The 22,130-nt window shown below is 43.3% G+C and overlaps 1 protein-coding gene across 2 annotated transcripts in view; it reads right to left on the bottom strand.

Annotated features, from left to right (window-relative positions):
* The window catches only part of FGF13 (fibroblast growth factor 13), a 314,636-nt gene that overhangs the window by 143,737 nt on the left and 148,769 nt on the right, over positions 1 to 22,130 (bottom strand). Inside the window, exon 3 of one of the 2 annotated variants that reach the window (XM_030575875.1) lies at positions 12,080 to 12,247. The exons of the other annotated variant lie outside the window; for it this stretch is intronic. Within the exon in view, the coding sequence (XP_030431735.1) occupies positions 12,080 to 12,247 (168 nt within the window). The remainder of the gene's footprint in view (positions 1 to 12,079; positions 12,248 to 22,130) is intronic. 2 annotated transcript variants of the gene reach the window in all.

Below are 22,130 nucleotides of genomic sequence, written 5' to 3'. Positions count from 1 at the left end.
ACTATATAAATATGCCAGTCTTATTTAATACATCTGAAAAGCCAGACAGACAGAATTAGCCTATGGCCATGAGCGTGTGTCCAATGGTGCCTCAGAAAAGGCATCAGTGTTACTACAGAGGATGCACTGTTATCTGGTTTGTAGCAGGAGTTCAAGCAATGTTCTCTTATGATGTCCAGAGGACAGACACTAAGTGCTGGATATACCTTTCAACATGTTGAGGTTCACCCCTCACTTTTGCCTCCCCAGTTCTTGTTCATCTGTCCTCATTCCTGATGTTTCAGAAGAGAGGGGATGGTGGGAATGAGGAAAATGAATGGGATATGGGAATACCAGGGCTCAAGGAATGACAGAGCCGGGTCACTCCGGTGGGGGAGTGGCACTATATGTTTAAACAAACAGTAGTCAAGGTGAAAATCCTAAAGGAATCAAAATATACTATAGAATCGCTATGGATAGAAATTCCATGACTCACTAAAAAGGGTATAGCAGTAGGAATACACTACAAGCACCTGACCAGGATGGAGACAGTGGTTGTGAAATGCTGAGGTTACAGAGGCTACAAACCCAGAAAATGCAATAGGAATGAGTGATTTCAATGATCCTCATCTTGTCTGGGTAAATGTCACCACAGGCTTGGTGCAGAGATCAGAGTCCTAGATGCCACTAAGAACGGTTTCTTGGAGCAGCTAGCCCTGGAACCTATGAGGGGAGAGGCACTTCTAGATTTAGTCCCATGTGGTGCTCAGGATCTGGTCCAGGATGCAACTACTCTTAAACCACTCAGTATTAGTAACCACAGTGTTTTTAAATTGAACATCCTCATAAAAGGGGAAAATATCAAAACTCACCACCCCCACATTTAACTTTAAAAAGGGGGAACTACATAAGTTAGACAGAAACTAAAAAACAGCCACAAGGGTAAAATGCCTGCAAGCACTTGGATATTACTTAAAAACACCATAGTAGAGGCTGAGACTAAATGTATACCCATCCCCAATCAAACAAAAAGTCAGTAAGAGGCCCAAACGAATGCCAGAATTGCTAAACAGCCGAGTAGCGGAGGCTGTTAAAGACAAAAGGGCATCCTTTAAAATTTGAAAGTGAAATCCTAATGAGAAAAATAAAGAGCACAAAATCTGGCAAGTAAATTGTTAAAGAATAATAAGGCTAGGCAAGAATGAATTTGGGAAGCAACTTTCTAAAAACATGTCGTGACAGTAACATATTCTTAAGTTGAATCAGAAGCAGGAAGTCCACCAAACAGGTAACAGGTGGTCACTAGATGACACAGGTGGTAACGGAGCACTCAAGGAAGACAAGGCCATTGCCGAGAAGCTAGATGAATTCTTTGCATAGAGGTCTCCACTGCAGAAGATGTGTGGGAGGATGTTGGGGAGCTATCATGAGCCAGGCATACTGCTTTGGAGTGTTATCAAGCAGAATCCATCATCAGCATGGATGTATTTCCTCTGGAACGGTGGTTGAAACTTCAAGGGACATATGAATCTTTAGCACATCTGGCACATAAATATCTTGTGATGCTGGCTACAACAGTGCCATGAGAATGTCTGTTCCCACTTTCAGGTAACATTGTAAACAGGGAGCAGGCATTATCTTCTACAAATGTAAACAAACTTGTTTGTCTGAGCAATTGGCTGAACAAGTAGGAGGACCGATTGGACGTGTACGCTCTAAAGTTTTACACTGTTTTGTTTTTGAGTGCAGTTATTTTTTTTGTTCCAAATTCTACATTTGTAAGTTCAACTTTCATGATAAAGAGATTGCACTACAGTACTTGTGTTAGGTGAACTGAAAAATACTATTTTTTGTTTGTTTTTACAGTGCAAATATTTGCAATCAAAAATAAAAATAAAGTGAGCACTCTACAGTTTGTGTTCTGTGTTGTAATTGAAATTAATATATTTGAAAATGTAGAAAACATCCAAAAATATTTAAATAAATGGTATTCTGTAACAGTTTAACAGCATGATTAATCGTGCGATTAATCACGGTTAATTTTTTTTAATTGCAATTAATTTTTTTAAATTGCTTGATAGCCCTAATATTTACATATCAACAGTAAAGATGCTATTGCTAATCAAAAGCTGTGTAATGATGATGTCGGGCCACGCTGCTTGTCATAAACAGATCGCTAAGGGTTAATGTTCTTTTACCGGTAAAGGGGTAACACCAGTAACCTGAAACACCTGACCAGAGGACCAATCAGGAAACAAGACTTTTTCAAATCTGGGTGGAGGGAAGTTTGTGTGTGAGATCTTTGTTCTTGGTCTTGTGTTTGACCCTCTCTGCTCTGAGAGTGATCTTTCTGTCTCCTGGCTTTCTAATCTTCTGTTTCCCAATTGTAAGTACAAAGAGATAAGACAGTAGGTTTATATTGTTTGTTTTTTGTATTTACATGTGTGTAGTTGCTAGAATGTGTTAAATTGTATTCTTTTTGGATAAGGCTGTTTATTCATTTTTCTTTTAAGCAATTGACCCTGTATTTGTCACCTTAATACAGAGAGACCATTTTTATGTCCTTTTCTTTCTTTTTTATATAAAGTTTTCTTTTTAAGACCTGTTGGGAGTTTTCTTTAGTGGGGACTCCAGGGAATTGAGTCTGCAGCTCACCAGGGAATTGGTGGGAGGAAGAAGTCAGGGGGAAAATCTCTCTGTGTTAGATTTACTAAGCCTGACTTTGCATACCCTCTGGGTGAAGAGGGAAGTACTTGTGTTTCCAGGACTGGAAACGGGGAGGGTGGAGTCCCTCTGTTTAGATTCACAGAGCTTGCTTCTGTGTATCTCTCCAGGAACCCAGGCAGGGAACACCTGGAAGGGAGAAGGGGGGGGGGAATGGTTTATTCCCCTTTGTTGTAAGACTCATGGAATTTGGGTCTTTGGGGTCCCCCGGGGAGGTTTTTGGGGGGACCAGAGTGCCCGAAAACACTCTAATTTTTTGGGTGGTGGCAGCTTTACCAGGTCCAAGCTGGTAACTAAGCTTGGAGGTTTTCATGCTAACCCCCATATTTTGGACGCTAAGGTCCAAATCTGGGAAATATGTTATGACACTGCTGAATAAGATACAAAGAAGAATGTTCATTATTAAGAAGAGATTCCTCTCTGTTTTTAGAGCCTCGGCAGTTAGGAGCAAAGCCTGACACTTTCCCAGAAGGATTATGGAATGAAGGAGCAATGAACCAGAGAACTTTCCTCTGTCAAAAGGGTGCTGTCTGAAGATCAAGCCATTTTTAAAAGATGAGATCAGTGGCTGTGCTGTCAATGTGAAACTTTTGTTCAAAACATTCTACTTCAGATGTGCTAAGTGTATGGCTGTGGCTCTGCAATGAATATTTATTCCAAGACAACACCACACAGCAACGAAGGGCACAGAAGTTAAAAGAATTGTTTCAGTGAGAATACAGAGTGAAGAGGCATATGTAAAACAGCCATTATTTGGCAAAAGCAGGTGCTGGTGAATTAAAATGTACTCTCTGGTAAGGAAGACCTAAGACTGCGCCTAGTGCTGTTACAACTTTGCTGGCTAGGAAGCCTAGGAGTGTGAATTTACCCAATACATTACACATACAGAAGCATCTCCGCAATGTTCCACTAGGAAAATTCAGAGTTTGTTCCACAATCCACATTGTTTTCCATTTGCTACTTGCAGCTCTGGGGGGTGGGGGGAGTTAGAACATTGTCACTACGGCTTCTCAACTTTTCATGTACCATTTTCAATAGAATTGAGACTAGTCTTTTTTTCTTTAATACTGTTATTAATTATTATTATTAAACCAACAAGGTCTCCTCTAGGTAAAGCTAGTCTGTGAGCTGTGAAACCTTGACTGATAATTAAAGGGTGAGTTTTAGAGTGGTTAGGAAACCCTTTTGTGTCAAAGAAAAGAATCTCTGAAAGTTAAAAACATTAAGAGTGCCCTTCCAAGGGGATGCTGAATCCAGGTAGACTCAATCAAAGGTCATGCTCTGTAGTAAATCTAATCTACATTTCCTGACAGATGTTTGTTCAGGGATTGGAGGGGAGCGTGTATTGTTTCAGTCAATCAGCACTGCATAGCAAAGGGTTAGTTCCCCTTAACTGACCAACCTGAGATCTATGTGTTAGTCAAAGCAAGCTGGAGGAAGCAACATTACTGATGTTGTTTCATGAGAGAGCATGATAGAAATTCCGTCATGGGGATATTCTGCCAAAGATACTTTATTCCTTACATTTCTTACCTTTACTTTTTAGCCTTAAATTTCACAGATTTAAGCCTGAGGAATATTCATAAAAAAGGTACGTTTTCTCAGCGCTGAAAGTAATGTGAGAGTGTCAGAGAGATTTTTCCGGGTGGTGCTTTATGGGCCACATCTCAGCTGGTTGAAATCAGCCTAGCTCCATTCTGGGCTGATACCACAGCACAAAGCCGATTGTTAGAGAGCGATATGGGGACAGAGCTGCCAGCTAGCAGGAGTTAGCAAAGTAAATATGGCCCTGCCCGTTAACAGGGGCAGGAGTGGCAGTTGTTGAAGAAACACTCCTCTTGGAGCTTCCGAAAAGCTGAGCAAAGGCAATTCCCAAGTGACCCTGAGGAGCCTTGCTGTGTTGTGGTATGTGAGTATGGATTCAGGCACTGAATTGGTTCACAACAACTTTAACGGCTTTCCTCCCGCTGTCCCCAGAGTGCTTGCTGTTGGGAATATTTTATAGCTTCATAGACTTCAAGGCCAGAAGGGACCATCATGATCATCTAGTCCAGGGGTCGGCAACCCTTGGCACGCGGCTCGCCAGGGCAAGCACCCTGGCGGGCCAGGCCAGTTTGTTTACCTGCCACGTCCGCAGGTTTGGCCGATCGCAGCTCCCACTGGTCACGGTTTGCAGGAAGCAGCGCGGACCAAGGGATGCACTGGCTGCGGTTCCCGCCGCCCCCATTGGCCTGGGACAGCAAACCGCAGCCAGTGGGAGCTGCGATCGGCCGAACCTGTGGACGCAGGAGGTAAACAAACCGGCCCAGCATGGCAGGGTGCTTACCCTGGCGAGCCACGTGCCAAAAGTTGCCGACCCCTGATCTAGTCTGACCTCCTGCACATCACAGGCTACGGAAACTCACCCATCTCTTCCTGTAACAGGCCTAGCACCTCTGGTGAGTAACTGAAGTCCTTAAGTGAAGTGAAAACTCTTATGCTAGCGATAAGACTTACAAGCAGATGATTCCCTAATTCATCCCCACCCCCATGTTAAAAATGGCTAGTTTCTAGATGGGGCTGCAAGCTATCAAAGACTTAGATATTTTACACTTTAAAACATGTTCAGCAATATATTTTTCAGGGAGGTATGCAAAGGAAAAGGGGCAGAGCTCCTGAAATCAGTAGACTTACTCTGGATTTGCACTGGGATCAGAGCCTGGCCCAGGCTGTTTTCAGAGACCACATCCAGTTACAAGCTCATTGACCTCATGCCTTCCCTTTTGACTCCCATGGGAGTATTCCTCTGTTTCAAGTTAATCACATGCTTAACTTTTAACCTGCTTGCAAGGAGCAGGAGGGCTCAGCCCCTGGCAGGACTGAGCAGCTGGTGCTGTTCTTAGTTTGTGGTTTTGTTTTCTTTTTAAATACTCAATATAAATATGAATGAAACATCTTCACACACACCCCAATCCCTGAAACATAAGGTTAGAGACTGTGATTTAATCAGTTCTGCCTTTTTTGTCCGGAAAAAGTCATCATCAGCTATAGCTTTCTCTACTTTGGCTTTTGTGGTTTGTGCCAGCACTTTCAGATCATATTCAAGGTACCCCATCAGCGTAGTATCTGAGTACATCATAATTCTGATGCACTTATCCTCAAAACACCCTGGTGAGGAAAAGCAGTGCTATTATCCCCATTGTAGAGATGGGGAACTGAGGCACAGAGAGGCTAAGTGACTCACCCAAGGTCAACAGGAAGTCTGTGGCAGAGTAGGGACTTGAAACAAGGTCTCCCAGATCTTAGGCTAATGTCCTAACCACTGGACCATCCTTCCTTATTAAGTATGTCCCTACAACCACAAATGACCATGCAGGGTTTGGCCCTTCAATGAAGTTACATTGGGCATGGTTCAGCCCAGAATCTACACTGCCTTTCCCAGGCAGTGGGAAATCTGGCTGTGGCAAACAAACAAAACAGAAAACACCCATATTAGCTAGAACTCTGGGGGAGGGATAGCTCAGTGATTTGAGCATTGGCCCACTAAACCCAAGATTGTGGGTTCAATCCCTTGAGGGGGCCATTTAGGGATCTGGGGCAAAAAAAAAACCCCACAAACTGTCAGGGACAGTACGTGGTCCTGCTAGTGAAGGCAGAGGACTGGACTTGATGACTATTCAAGGTCCCTTCCAGCTCTATGAGATAGGTATATATCTCCAACTTCCCCTACTCCTAGGGATGTAGCTGTGGAGCCAAAGAAGTGAGGGACACTGGATGGGTGGGGCTCTCATCAAAGAAACCAGTACTGGTTGCTCCTTGCAGGAATTAAAGCAACACTTCATGGCCTGGTCCCCTGACACAGGTAATGGGGGAGACGCTGCTTGCCTGCCCACAGGTCGAATCACTTCTCCAGTGTAGACAGCTTAGCTGCTGTAACAAGGGATCCGTTCCGTCTGCCTATGAGCGCTTTGGTGAACCTGGCCCACTGTTCTTTCATTCATTCCTTTTAAAAGCAGAAGTCATTCTGGAAGATTATGAGTTGCGATTACTTACAAGCAAGGGGTTGGAACCAAATCCCCAGCTCTGAATACCCTCGAACTCGGGATCCAAACTTCATAACTGGTATCATGCAATGGGACAAATCAAACCCTACATCCGAACATCTTCAGGGTGAGCTCTGGACCCAGTCTATATTTTGCAGTTCGGGTCCATCTCTGTTATTCACCAGAGAGATCACAGAGACTTACTGAGCTGGTTTTATTAGTGTAAAATACGTACTTGCTAGTTTAAAGACCTCAAACGCTTCACAATCTCAAATACATCAGTCTTCTTGAGAAAGAAATTCTTCCTCCCTCTCTCCTTATTCTCCACTAATTTACACAGGTATTAATATAATTGAACCAGGGAATTGGATTAATAGGACTGATTTGTTTGAGAAGGAAGCTGGCACCTACCATTACTATCAATAGCCACACAATGCTGTGAACATCTAAAGGGACATTCAGTGTGACCAACTGAAGAACAGGCGTTGCCTGTGGTGACAAAAGTGGGACAAAACAGCCCATCTGTCTCACAATTTGTCCAAATGTCCTACCTTTCTCCTCCCCTTTGGGAGAAGCAACGGTTGTGGTGTCAGTCATTCTATTTCTAGGCACAGAGGGACTCAGCCAGTACCAAGGGCAAGCATGGATGCTAATATGCAACAAGCATCTCCTTAACGTTTTCTATCTAATCAGGTTTCCTGTTGGCTGATGGGAGCTGCCATACCTCATTACAAGCTGCTATCACAGATTTTTTTTTTCAATCCAGGTTTTGCCATGCTTGTCTGCTTTTTCATGTAAAAAGGTTATGTATGCCCTGAAGGAGGCTGAATGTTACCCAAAAAAAAAAAAAAAATCACATGAAAACAGAACTGTGGGCAAGAGTCCAAAGGCTTGATTATAGGACTATGACTAACCAAAGGTGTTTTTAAAAAAAAATTCTTTCATTATATCCTTTGTACTAACACAACTCAGATTAGTTTCCCAGGAGCAGACTTCTCTTTCTGTGATCGTGTTTTGTAAAGATAGCAGCAGCTCATGTTTAAACTATTTAAGAGAACAAATAGTTGCAAAATGTACCTCAGATGGCCTTTCTGATGCTACTAGCATATTCCTGGCTTGACTGAAGCTACAAAATTGCTCTGCGTTTTGCCATTGCTTGAAAGTAGCAATGAAGAATGCACAAAAACCCAGGGGCCAGCACCCAGAGATAATAATGACTCCTCTTGATCTGTGCCCTCCTGGAGATCCATGACATTGTAAACTGTGAGGAGGACTCTAGAAAAACAAAGTTAAACGGTTGCAGAACAAAACTAGCTTTTTTCCTTTTAGCTACTCCAAATGCTCCTGGGACATCAAGGAAGGTACCTTCAGATCCAGAGTTCATGAGACAGACATTGTCATGCTAGAGATGGGCCTGACCCACACCTTGGGATCTGCAAGCCTTTGAGTTCTGGGAAGGTTGGATTCAGATCCAGATTTTGCTGCTGGCCCAACTGTTCCTGGGGGCCCGGAGTGACTGCCCCACTCCCTCTCCCTTGGGTACCAGAAAGGAACAGCCTCTGCCCCACTGCACAGGAAGGGGGCTGCAGAGGCCCAACGGCAGGGCCCAGAGAACTCATTTGTATGAGCTCTTTACCCCTGGGGGATTCTCCTGGTTGGGACTGTGGAGTAGCTGAGCTTCCATGCTGCGTACCCTACCTCACTGACCGCCTTCCTCCCCAGCAAAGGGGGTGTTTCAGCCTCAGGCCCTGGCCCTCCATTTATAAACAGTTCTGCATATATCTACCCCTGTGCGTTTTGGTTCTAGCCCTTCCCTGATCCTTTATTCCTTAAGCTGACCTGCCTGGAAACAGGTTCGCTGGCTCTCAAGAGCTCTTCTCTCCTGCTGCTTAATTCCCATGTAATGTCATAAGCCTCTCTGTGGCATCACGGTTGGCAGCTGGCACAACATTGATGTCACAAGTTGATGTTTCTAGCATTCAATGAACAATAAGCAGCTGAGGCAGGTAAACTTTTAAAGAAACCAACACTGTTCACAAATCAAACGGGGTTTAAAATTTCTCAAAGAGAGCCAGGGGCTCGTCAAAACCATCCTGAAAGGCTCTGCAATTCTTTTGCTCCTAAAGTGAGGTCTAAGCGAAACATTGATTCAGAGTGGCTAGAAGATGTTAGGGGAAAGAGGCAGGAAATACAGGTCATTCTGTGGACTTATGATAGGCTGTTTATATCCTGATGCCATCGGGGGAGAAAAGGGCTATTCAGTTTCCTTGGGAATAGGAAAATACCTCTCCTACCTTGAAGGGTGCATAGGAGCTGTTAGTTTTGGACAGAGACATTAACAGTTAGGCCTCAACAGAGAAACAACTCTTTAAAGACAGCATCTGGGTTACGGGAAGGAAACTGATTTTAGTGAGTGGCACGCTATGCCAGGATTCATCTGGTGATAAGGTCCAAGATCATTGGCAAAACTGCCTTACGGGAATTCAGGGTACATCGACTGAGTGAAATCGTTGATGTAGAGTCAGCAGGGAGCCAGGGATGTTCATTACCAGTCCAACCCTTCTGCATTACATGCCTGGCACTGTGAACCTCATTGTGACGATCCACAGCTGGTAAGCAAACTAGCTCCAGTGCCAAACAATAAGCTCAAAATTCGAAAGCATAAATTAACTGATTCCAAATATTGGTATGAGATGGAGGAGCAAAGTGATGACAGGGAATTGAGGAAGTTACGATTTTCTAGACAATCCTATGGTAATATTCAAACAAAAATGCAAGTATATTTTTATATTCTTCCCAGAGTCTTTCAAATCCATGCAGTGTTTCACATGTAATCCACAGTCTGACATTCAAGTTGGAGAGATTTTTCAGTAGTGACTTAGTTAATTCCATATTTGGATTTCTCTTTAAAGTCGACAATATTATTATACTGTAGACCTTAATATCTCCGCTCTGCGCAGCCTCTCACATTAACAACTCAATGACATTTTCCAGTGCCTTTAGGAAAATGTATATTGTATTATTTATAACTCCGTACGAGTAATTCTTTATTTTCAGACATGTTAGATCTGCTTTCAGGTTAACTGCTGGACCTGTGTTACTGGGCTAAAGTTTGCTTCGAGCTCCATTGACTTCAATGATATTATTCTAAGTTTGCACCAAGAGCAGAACTTCATCACTTTATGCTCAAGATTCTTTGGCTCTATGCCAAAAAAGCACTGAAGATGACACAATGAGCCCTGAAGTGGGTCTAACACTCTTGCCAGCCAATTCATAGACACTCCACCACTGTAGCCCTGGGCTACTTTGGAGCCAGAAGAGGCTAAGAGAAATCTTGCACGTATATTTTTCACTCTGACCCAGGCAACGCCTTTCATAAAAAACATGTACGCCATGCAACAATAGAAGTTACCTCCCAAAAGTCCATGGATATGATACCCCTATGAAATACACAGCCTCTTCAGGGTTGTGGGTTAGCCAATACAGTTGTGCCTTGTCTGAATGCAAAACTCAAGGGGGAGAGGGAATTAAAAAAAAGACATTAATCCTTTCATAATGCAACAGAAGATGAAAGGCTTTTCTCTTTTCACACTATAGATTTTCTGGGAGAACAATCTAACGATACCATATGTTGTGGAAAAGGATTTGCACAGCTATTATAGGAGAGAAAAAAAGTATCTCAAACAGTGAACTAGTAACAGCAACTGTAAGCTTTCAGTAAAAAATAAGGCACAATTTTCACTCTTTGGGTCTTTACTTAGGGCCTGAAGCTTCAAGCTTCTCCTGGCAGGTGTGCAGTGCCTTAATCTCCAACTAACACCATGCTTCCATAGGGCTCAGCTCCTTTGTAGAAGACAGTACTCAAGGTACACCACCATCATACATACTTTTTCTCTTGACCTTTTGGTCAGAGTGTAAAATACTGATTTACTCACTGAAAACGTTCACAGCCATGAACCAGTCATGCGGAGGAACTCAGCTTCTCATTAGAACTTGCACTCAAATGGCCAAATCCTTCCAGTTTCTAAACAAGCAAAACTCTCCTTGACTTCAACAGGAGATTTGAGTATGGACAAAGAAGAAACGCATAATGTGTCTCAAAGGAGGAGAATTGAGTTCAGTGTTTCTAAACCTGATTTTAAAAGAGTCACATCCTGAGAGAAATAACCCCTTCCTCCTCCCCACCCACACACACATCAGTTTTTGCTTCATGTGGTACATTTCTGAATGGCCTACCATGTGATATTAGTCAAGCTGTCACTTCTGGTAGAATAGCATTTAGTGACGGAGAGAATTCATCTTCTAACACTGGTGCGAGCATTATTGATGCAATAAATGGTAGCAACGTGCAGTTGAGTGAAATCTTTGGGTGCTAATGGTAGCAGCTCAACAACTGCACCAGCAGTGGCCATCATTAAATACAGAGAAATACAAGTCAGATTTGACTAAGGGCTCAGATCTGTTTGCTTTTACATTGCCAGTGAAACTCAACCAAAACAGGATCCAGCCCTAAGTATTTCATCTAGTAGTGACGTTATTCATCATGGCAGTTAGACCCATATACTGAAGCTTATACAAAAAGTGGGAGGCTTACCAGGTGGGATTTGAGGCAGTAATGAAAAACACATACAGAAGAACAAGACAAAATGTTAAATGTTTAAAGATAGCTTCATCTTACATACTACCGCAACATGTGAAAGAGACGAATAACTTATTAATAGTTTTACTTTAGTGAACAACAGGTAGATTTGTCCATACCTTTACTTTATCTGAAAAGGAAAGCATTCGACTCAGTTTCCTCTAGGCATGCATTTCATTTTCTCAAAATGCAACAGGGCGTGCATTACATACAATGTGTTATCCTGCTTCACTGAAGTACAGCTGTTATGAGCATTCCTGCAGCAGTATGCAGAAGCCTTATGGGGTGGAAGGAGTTGGGGACAAGGTGAATCTAGTTCTGAATGCTGTTAGTTTCAGCAGAGCGCAGCTTCAGAAATGTCGGGGCGAGAAACTGACTAGGGATTTATGCCGTTTCGAGTAGCAAGCAACTTTTGGCAGCCAAAAAAGGGCAGTGTAATGATGAGAGCTGAAATAAACAAACTTTATTTGAGAAAAGCAGCACAATCTTACTTCTTGTCTATAATACTGTATATGGTTTATACTATACAGTGTCCGGTGATAGACCGTATCAGACATTAACAGGCAAGCAAAGGGGGACATGAAGCGCATAACGCTTCCTGTATCAGTTGCACTATATTGACACAGGCTGAAAAACACACAGCACACTAGAGGGACACGTACACTAAAAATAAAAGTATCATAACAAACAAAACATGGATCCATAGTGCACAAACCTTCCGGCTCTGTGTTCTCTTTGAGGTGCACTTGCTTCAGTGGGCAGCAGAAGATTTCGTGACACTTAGCACGAAAAGGGGACTCTTTTTTCTTTAATTCCGCAGATTGGATGGAATCTTGCCGTAACATAATGTACTCCTGTGTGCCAGGGGTTGCGTCATCCATAACTGTGGTCACCACATAACAAAATGAACTCAAGTTAGAGTTTAACGGAAGAAATCTAGAGATGTATTTAAACTATATAATGTGATGTGGGGAAGGAAAAGGGGGAGAAACATTGGTCGCAAGGAACAGAAATGAAAAGCATTAAAAAGGTTTTGTGGTGCTGATGGGGGAGAGGGGTGGGGATAGTTTACTTTGATAAAACAACACTTCTCATAAACATTTGTCCTTTATCTTGTTTCATGCAATCTTCATCCTAGTGAAAAAGTACCATCATAATGAGCTGTTGCAGAAAGTAACATAGGCTCTCTACTCCGTATCCTCTATGGTCTCCGGCAATACATGCTGTATTCTGCATGCAGGTTAAGGAAAACTGAAAGAAAGCATGCCATTGTCTAACCTACAGATCATATATTCTGCACCTGAGTTTATAATGTCAGTAAGCCACACTGCCATATCTGCAATGCAGCTCCAACACTTCTCTGTTCCCCACAGTACAACAGAAGAAGTCTCTAGTAGGATCAGTAATAACAGGCAATTCCTCACAGCAAGGATGATAATCCAATGAATGGACTATCGCCTTCAAATGGATAAAAAAGTAGAAGCACAAAGAGTGCATGTTAATTTTGTTATGGCTTTTCCAGTTCTCCTTTTAAATCAATATTCCCATTGATACTACGTATGGCATATATTTGGAAATATTTTCTCGAATCAAATCATTGTATTAAGCAGTAAATTGGGACATACGGAAATAGCAAGCTTTTGAATCATTGACAATGTTACATAGCTAGAGGGTCAAAATGCTATTCTATTAGCTAAGGAAGCTATCCTCACTCCTCACCTAGAAATGCAGTGATCTTGGGATTTTGGCCTTAAAATGCAGACCTTTGTCAGGAGCAGTGCCTATCTCATTGTTAAGAGAGTTTATCATTCTAGTTAGATATTTGTGACTGTCTAGAGAAGTATAAAATCTCAGCTGAAGCTGTGGAGTGTAGAACTTCAAACTAATATCTGAAAGAAAAAATCCCAAAGACCAGAACATTAACAGCATACATGCTATGCTGAATAAACAGTGCAAATATACTAGCAAGACATGAGATCATACACTGTTTGGAGTCTAGACAGATGCCCCACGCAATCTGACGGGCTAATGTGCTTTCATTTTTAATTAGTGCCTTATAGATAGCAAGTGGAATTGCATCACCCACACTAAAAACAACCCACTTGCCTGATTGTTGAAATCCTAAGCCATCAATGAAAGCAAGGAATTTAGTGCTAGTCATTCCTTGGGGATAAGTAACCAGGCTAGTGGTTCTGGGTTGCACTATGAGCAATCACCTTCTTTCAAGTGCTCATTATTCCCCAGGAAAGGCCTTAGACCAAGACTGCTGATGCTTCATTAGATGAGAGGCAGCATCAGTTACGTACACATATAATCCAGGGAAAGTACCATTAAAAGTGATTCATGAACTTATTAGGAAAATATAACTGATCTGAAACGAGCAACAGGGTCATTGGAGCGCAAGGTCTGGACTGCTGGATAATTGCTCTCTTAACAATCCTTGCTTTGGTTTGGCTTTATTTAAAGGGGACTTTGTGGGCATGAAAGAGGCCGGGGTTGACAGCTCCGGAGCTGTGGGGCAATTTCTGGGAGTCATCATTGGCTGGGAGGAGCTGGAGGTCCAAGAGGCGTCAAGGGCCAATAACGCCAGCTGGCTGTTCCGCCGCAGGAAATGCTGCGCAGAAATCACTATCCCTAGAACTTTTCTACGAGAACAAAAAATTGTGTAAGGTGGGAAGTGACCTGTGTGCAATGCTCCTGACGTCAATAGTGCAGTGACCGGATGATGATCCCTGTGGCATTTACAAAAATAAAGGATACAGTGTGCGGCTTATTAGCCAGGAGGGAAGGGAGATGCACATTACCTTCGAACAGCCAGCCAGCTGATCAGTAGCAAGACATACCCTGCTGTCATATCATCAGCCAGGGGCAGGAAATGTGGAGTCGGCCTGATCCTGCAAGATGCTGAGCCTCTTTGGAGGGATGCAGAGAGCTCTTGGCTTCCAGATAAGATGAGGGAGCTCAACATAGCATACAAGATGCTTACCATCTTGCAGTATTGGGCTCTACGTTTGTAGAGAGAGGAAGTAAGCCTGCTAGTTGCTGCAAATAAGAGAGTGCAACCAGCTATAGGTAGATGGAAGCACTGGCCGGGAGGAAGGCCTGCTGCTTGCCAGGTGACCGAGGAGAGAGGTTTGCTGACTGCCAGAAAGGAGAATTGGGCGGGAGAACAGCTTACCCTGCTTTCCAACAAGTGAGCAAGAAGATTTGCCAGTGGCAAGGGTGGGGCAGGTACTTGCAGTGGGGTAGAGCAGAGGTACTCTAGTAATGAGGTAATCGTCCCAGTGTACTGACCTGGTTACTTAGTTACGTGTGAGGCGTTTGTTTTAAATGCTCAGGATACTCCCAGAAACACAACAAAACCAAACACCAGCCAATCAGCTTTCAAGATGGATTCTGTTCATTTTAAAATTATGATGCACAGAATAGAGATCGTATAAGCCAGAGGTGGGCAAACTTTTTGGGCCAAGGGCCACATCTGAGTGGGGAAATTATATGCAGGGCCAGGGTAGGGATGTGGGAGGGAGTGGAGGGTGTGCAGGAAGGGGCTCAGGGCAAGAGATTGGGGCAGAGGAGGGGTGCAGGGTCTATGAGGGGGCTCTGGGAAGGGGCTTGGGGTGCAGGAGGGGTGAGGAGTGCAGGAGGGGGCTCAGGGCAGGGGATTGGGGTGCAGGAGGGCTGTGGGGTGTATGAGGGGGCTTAGGGCAGGGGGCTGGGGTGCAGGCTGTGGCAGGGGGCTTAAGGCAGGGGCTGGGGTGCAGGAGAGGTGCAGGGTGTACGAGGGGGCTCAGGGAAGGGGGTTGGGGTGCAGAAGGGGTGCACCACTCCAGGAAGCGCTGCATCCCCTGGGAGAGAGGTGGCAGAGGACTCCGTGTGTGCTGCCCTTGCTGATCTTCCAAGTACCTCCCCCAAAGCTCCCATTGGCCACGGGTCCCTGTTCCCGGCCGATGGGAGCTGTGGGGTGCGGTGCCTGGAGGCAGGGCAACGCATGGAACCCTCCGACCCCCCACCTGTGGGCTGCAGGGACGTGGTGCCGGTGGCGGTGCAGGATGGATCCAAAGCCCTGAAGGGCTGGATCCGGCGTAGTTCACCCACCCCGGTATAAGCAGTAGCAGTGCATGCTTCCCCTCCCCACCCCCGCCTCTCCCCCATATCCAGCACCAGTTTGGTGCATGACCTCTGAGAAGGCCAAATGAAAGGGCCAGTTAATTACCAGTGGCCATTGCCAGCGGCCCTATCAATTCAAACCAGGGCTGGGATATTCCATCTACTAATTCTTACAGAAACACAAAGCAGTTGTCAGAGAATCACTTTTGATCAGCCCAAACTCGTCACAGTGTGAACCACAGACCTAGGGAGCTAAGAGCACCGGCATTATCAATCCCCTAGTCCCAGCTCACGCTCCCCCTCAGGGGCCCCTGCTCGCTCCAGTGGCTGCCGGCCCCTCCCTGTGGCCCAAGAGTGGGGCGGGGCCGTTCCGCCGCATGCTGCCCCCGCCCCGAGCGCCCCTGAAGCTAATGGGACACGGCAGGGGCGGTGCCTGGGGAGAAGCATGCCCCACCCTGCCTTAGAGCCCCAGCTAAGTGCTGCACCTCCTCCCCCCTCCCAGAGCCTGCACTCCCTCCCCCTTCCCCAGGTACCCCCTCCTGACCCCAAACTCCCTCCCAGAACCTGCACCCCAATCCACTACCCTAGATCTCCTCCCCTACCCAAACTCTGTCCCAGCGCACAGGTGGGTGGAATTTCTTTGGGAGGCGGAGTTTTGGGGGGGCGAGTTCTGGGTAGCATGAGTGACATTGGCACTGGCCCTAAGGTAAATTGAATTTGAGACCCCTGCCCTAGTCTTTCAATTTGTCTTCACCAAAACATATTTATTTTCAGTTAATTTAAATTTAAATAGAGAAATTGAGGTCCAAATCCTCAGCTGGTGGAAATCAGCCTAGGTGCACTGAAGTCATTGGAAATAGGTGCATTATGCCAATTTACAAGAAAGGCTCTGGGTTAAAAGATCTAATTGGACTTTGTCATTATGCTCCGCACGGTAGGAATCATTAGATCATTAACATCCAGAGTCAGTCTTAGAAACAAATTCTAATAAAATTGTAATGCTGAATGATGTATGAGTGACATAATCAATGTCATCGTTTTGAAAGCAGTAGTTAAACCTTTTCTTAACATGATGAATGGCTTAAAGTCAGACAGAGAATTTATTACAGAACTAGAAAAACATTACTGTCTCCTATTTCATGATGCAACGACAGTCATACAGCTTAAGGAAGCCACTGAAAGGAAGGTTACAGACACGTGTAAAGGACCTCACTTACAGCCCAGATGTGCCAATTAGTGCGAAACGTTGAACAGCACAGTCTAATGCAACAAGCTTGCAGAAACTGATCAAATCCACTATTTCATGAAGGAATAAACACAGAGGAGTGCTACACTGCAGTGATTTCTCTGTGCACTTTGTGAAGGATACAAGCACAAACAGAAAATTAGAGGAAAATTTCACAGCAGCAGAACCTCAAAATCTGTTCACTAACAGGAAAAACCAACTAGGAAATACTAGCTGAACCCATCAGGTGAATCTTGGGAGGTGGGGGGAACAAAAAAAGTGCCAAAATGCAGTTCAGTGACATTCACAAACTAAGCAATCCGCACACTCCCAACCATACCTAAACGGGAATGTAAAGAATAACTGAATGAACTTCCATGCAAACAGTGACTCTCGGTATGCAAATAAATCTAGGCGCCTTCATTATCACTGAAGCTGCGCTACTCACTGACCGATTGCCTACTGCATTTGGCACAAACCAAAGCAGCAGCTGCTTGTTGTGTCTTTTGCTCCTTATGCAATAAAGCACAATATGAAGAAACTAGTGCCATGTTGGGACCCAAAGAACAGCGGTGACTAAATATACTCAATAAGCAATGCCTAGTTACACATGCCTTCGGGTGCACTGGCAAGGTTTTGAAACACAGAAGATACTAGAAGCTCAGAAACTATTTAAAGCAATACTCCCCAATTCCTATATACCACACTCCTGTACAGATACATGTCTAGTATTCTTCAACCACTCTGAGCATAGCATCCATATGGCATTATTAAATCAAGACCATTTTAACGCCTGAAGTGTTCCTATATTTAAAAGCAAAACACAGCTGATAAATCTTTAGACTGGCTGTGGCAAAGCATAAAAAGCTCCCATTGACTCCACTGTGCATTGGATCAGGCCCAAAGAGGACAATATATAGCACAGCATATCAACAAGAATACCACTACTAGTGTGATTAACTTCCAGAAATTACTAACTCCATCACTCAGAGTGCATGAAACGTCAGGAGAAAATATGGGACATGTATTCTTAACAAATGCAATGTGAAAATAAACCAAAATAAACCTACAACACTCAGCATAAGTAATGTTGTGATTGTGTGTGTGTGTGTATTACACACACACACACACACACACACACACACACACACACACGACCCCTGTGCCCCAAATGAAGATGGTGAGAGAACTGAAGGTCTCAGTAGTATTTCCAGCAGCTGCTGAAGACTGATTACAGATCTACAACTAAAGTGTCTAATGATCACTCCAGAAATTCAATGGATTAAACTCACTGAGTTTCTTGGAGGCAGAATGCCTCCTGGTTTTCCACAATCCCTCAGTGTAGTAAAGCTTTGCACTGCCCCTTGCTATGTTTCCATTGCTGACAGCATACTCTAGACTAGAATGTCTGTGTAGTCACCGTTCTATTACAGTTGCCTAATTATATTCCTTGACTTGCTTTGTGTCCAAGGGCAAGTCATACGATCCATCTTTGCCTATTTCCTCATCTGTAAAACAAGGACAACACCTCTTACCCTACATACCTCCCAGGGCCACGGCAAGGCACAATAAATGTTTGTCAAGTGCTTGGAGATCCTCAGGTGCAAGAAATGCTGAGTGGGGTTGTTTTAAAGAACAGGCTGGTGAATGTGGCCTAAGTTAATGGAAAGCACAAAAATAATGCCACAACTGTGGATAAAGAGCATACCCACAAAAGCCATTTATTAAGCCGTTAGCATAAAATAGCTGCAGTTACCCATATATTTCCCAAGACAAAAAATTCAACTAGGTAAACGTAATATCACTCGGGACCACATCCCTTGGCTTTTTATTTTAAAAACCCCTGAGGGCAAAAAGCCAGAAAGAAAAAGTTTCCCTCTTCCCTCAGCCATGGAGTGAAATTACCGTGGTCAGGGACAAGTATGCTTCCATCACAATCCTTCTTCAGATTCGCTCAAACGCATTGGCATTAAATAATGAACTAGCTAAAAACTCAGGAATTTTTTATGTATGTCCCATTACTTCTGAGTCAGAATAATCCAACCTAAAATTTCTAGACTTTGTAACACCAACGATCATTAGACTATAAATCTTTCCATAGTTTTCAAAGCCTTGGTTATGATTCTGACTGAGCTACTCTTCCCCCATAATTCTGTGCGTGATAAAATGACAAGAACGCATCCTTTTGCTACTGTGAGGAAACTGAAGCTGTACACCTTAAATCTATGGTCTGTTACCTTTAGCTGGGTATCAGTTTTACCCATAGATACCTCTAGCTCTTTAACCACAAAGCTCAAGGTACCATAGGGTAAAAGACGACATTTTATCTTTGGCCACATGCAAAGGTTTAATATCCTGGAAAAGGCAATCTCCCCAGCCCTGACAAGATTGCCAGGAAACTCTCCAGTCCTGGTACTATACATCTGACATCATTTTGGATCTGTCCTTCTCTGGGTTACCTGTACTTTGACTTCCCTCCCTAGGTGACTTGACACACGAATTACTTCCTTCTTGAGGTTCTCTTTCTTTGATTCCTGTTGGCAGTTTTGAATGTAGTAAGGCCCAAGATGTCGACACCCTCTTGCTCTTTGTCTGCAGTACATTATTCTTCCAGGAGAACTACTGTCTTGGCTTAATAATAAATAATAATAATAATAGCAGCTAGCTAGCTCTTATGTAGCTCTTTTTATCAGTAGATCTCAAAGCACTCCACAAGGAGCTCAGGTTCATCATCTCCATTTTACAGATGAGGAAACAAAACACAACATCATTGCTGTCTTCCATCGTTTTCTTGCAACTTAAACTTAACATGTGTAGGTGTGAGACAGAATATCAGGAAAATGAGAGAGAAAACAGAAGAGAGAAGTTGGAATAAGGTCTAGAATCGTTAAATTATGATTGAATGAAATCTTTAAAAAAATACAATGGGAAATACAAGAGTTCTGAAGGAACTCAAATATGAAATTGCAGAACTGCTACCCGTGGTACATAACCTGTCACTTAAATCAGCTTTTGTACCAGATAACAGGAGGACAGCTAAAGTGACACCAATTTTTTGAAATGGCAATTATAGAATTACAGACTGATAAGTGCAACTTCATTATCAGGCAAATTGGTTGAAACTATAGTGAAGAATAGAATTATCAGACACATAGATGAACACCATTTGTTGGGGGAAGAGTCAACATGGCTTTTGTAGAGGGAAATCATGCATTACTAATCGAAAGAATTCTTTGAGGGGGTCAATAAATATACGGACAAGGATGATCCCAGTTGATAGAGTGTACCTGAGCTTTCAGATTGCCTTTGACAAGGTCCCTCACCAAAGGCTCTTAAGCAAAGTAAGAAGTCATGGGATAAGAGGGAAGGTTCTCTTATGGATCAGTAACAGATTAAAAAATAGGAAAAAGAGTAGGAAGAAATGATCATTTTAGAATGCAGAGAGGTAAACAGTGGGTTCCCCCAGGATCTGTGCTGGGACCTGTGTTGTTTCACATATTCATAAATGATCTGGAAAAAGGGATAAACAGTGAGGTGACAAAGCTTGCAGATGATGCAAAATTACTCAAGATGGTTAAGTCCAAATCAGACTGCAAAGAGTTACAATGGAAACCTCACAAAACTGGATATGTCTGGCCAATAAAATGGCAGATTAAACTCAATGTGGATAAATGCAAAGTAATGCACATTGGAAAACCTAATCTCCACTATACAGACAAACATAATTCTACTATATATACACAAAATGCTAGGATCCAAATTAGCTGTTACTGCTCAAGAAAGATCTTGGAGTCATTGTGGATAGTTCTCTGAAAATGTGCAGCAGCAGTCAAAAAAGCCAACAGAAAGTTAGGAACCATCAGGAAAGGGATAGATTATAAGACAGTAAATATAATGCCACTATATAAATCCAGGGTACGCCCATATCTTGAATACTGTGTGCAGTTCTGGTCATGTCATCTCAAAAGAAGATAGATTAGAATGGAAAAAATACTGAGAAAGGCAACAAAAATGATTAAGGGTATAGGAGTTTCCATATGAGGAGAAACTAAAAAGACTGGGGTTGTTCAGCTTGGAATGAGACTACAAAACGGGGATATGATAGAGGTCTGTAAGTCATGAATGGTGTGGAGAAAAAGCATTATTTACTCCTTCAAATAAGACAGGAATCAAAGGTCACCCAATGAAATTTACAAATAGCAGGTTTAAAAAAAAAACAAAAAGGAAGTAATTCTTCACACAATGCACAACTACAAAACTCGTTGTCAGGGGATGTTGTCAAGGCCAAAGCTATAAGTGGAGTCCAAAAAGAATTAGCCATTGATGGACCTATCCTTCATGAACTTATCTATTAGCCAAGATGGCCACCTTAATGTCCCTAAATCTCTCATTGCCAGATGTGTGAACTGGATGATAGGGGATAGATCATTTGATTGCCCTGCTCTGTTCATTCCCTTTGAAGCATTTGGCATTGGCCACTGTTGGAAGCCAGGACTGGGCTATATGGACCATTGGTCTGATCCTGTATGGCCGTTCTTGTGTAAATACATTAATCCTTCATGGGTGACACTTGGCGCACACGGAATGCTGGCTCTAGAAGTAAGGCTATTGAAAGTACATCCTCCTATAGGCCTGATCCAATGCTCATTGAAGTCACTGGTCCTTGTACATTGAGTTTTCTCACTGGGATCATACCGTGCGCATTACTTTAGGAACTTCTGAATAATACAACAAAAGGAAGGGTTCAGAACACACGCTGAATCAGGTGTCTTTACAGCAAATGAAAAGTTCCCAAGACTTAAATTGAAGCAGTTCCAGTCAGTGCAAATATGGGGAAAAAAATCAGGTGGCAAGGGATAACGTGATGGGCATTAAAGGTACTTCATATCCACAGCGAGTGGGCTTCAATAGGGTTCTGCACAGGTAGAGGGGACCATAACACATTATATTGGCATTAGACTGCAGATAGAGCGACTGTGTATATTCTTCTATTGTAGTTTGCCTTTTCACTGTATTTGATAGCTACAAAGGTCGTTAGGCACATATACAGTAAAGAGCCCTGGAGCGTCTTTTCATTAGCTGCTTTGTTTTCCACATGATTCATTCCAGTTGCTGGTGTAAATTTTGTTAGCCATCTGGACAGCGTAATGAACCCATTTGTGTACTGTGTATTACAAACTACTTACAGCTAATTTTTTTTTTAAAGCTGTTCTGGAGTTACCACACACTCAAATCCTCTTAATGATAACAAGACCCATCTGTGCAATTCTCTCCACATGGCTTTGCCCGGCTCCTCCTTCCTGATGTGCTGTCAAGGCAGTAGGTCCGCCAGAGCAATATTAAAAACTCAAAATCTTGTTATCCGGCTAATATCCCGTTTGCATGTTCACAAGTTTGAGGGAGTGTGTTTGTGTGTGTTTTGCTTGATTTCTAG

This window comes from Gopherus evgoodei, chromosome 9, assembly GCF_007399415.2.
Source record: "Gopherus evgoodei ecotype Sinaloan lineage chromosome 9, rGopEvg1_v1.p, whole genome shotgun sequence".
In the NCBI taxonomy this organism is placed as follows: domain Eukaryota; kingdom Metazoa; phylum Chordata; order Testudines; family Testudinidae; genus Gopherus; species Gopherus evgoodei.
Note: the sequence above shows the minus strand (reverse complement) of the source record. Positions and strands in the feature narration are given on the sequence as shown.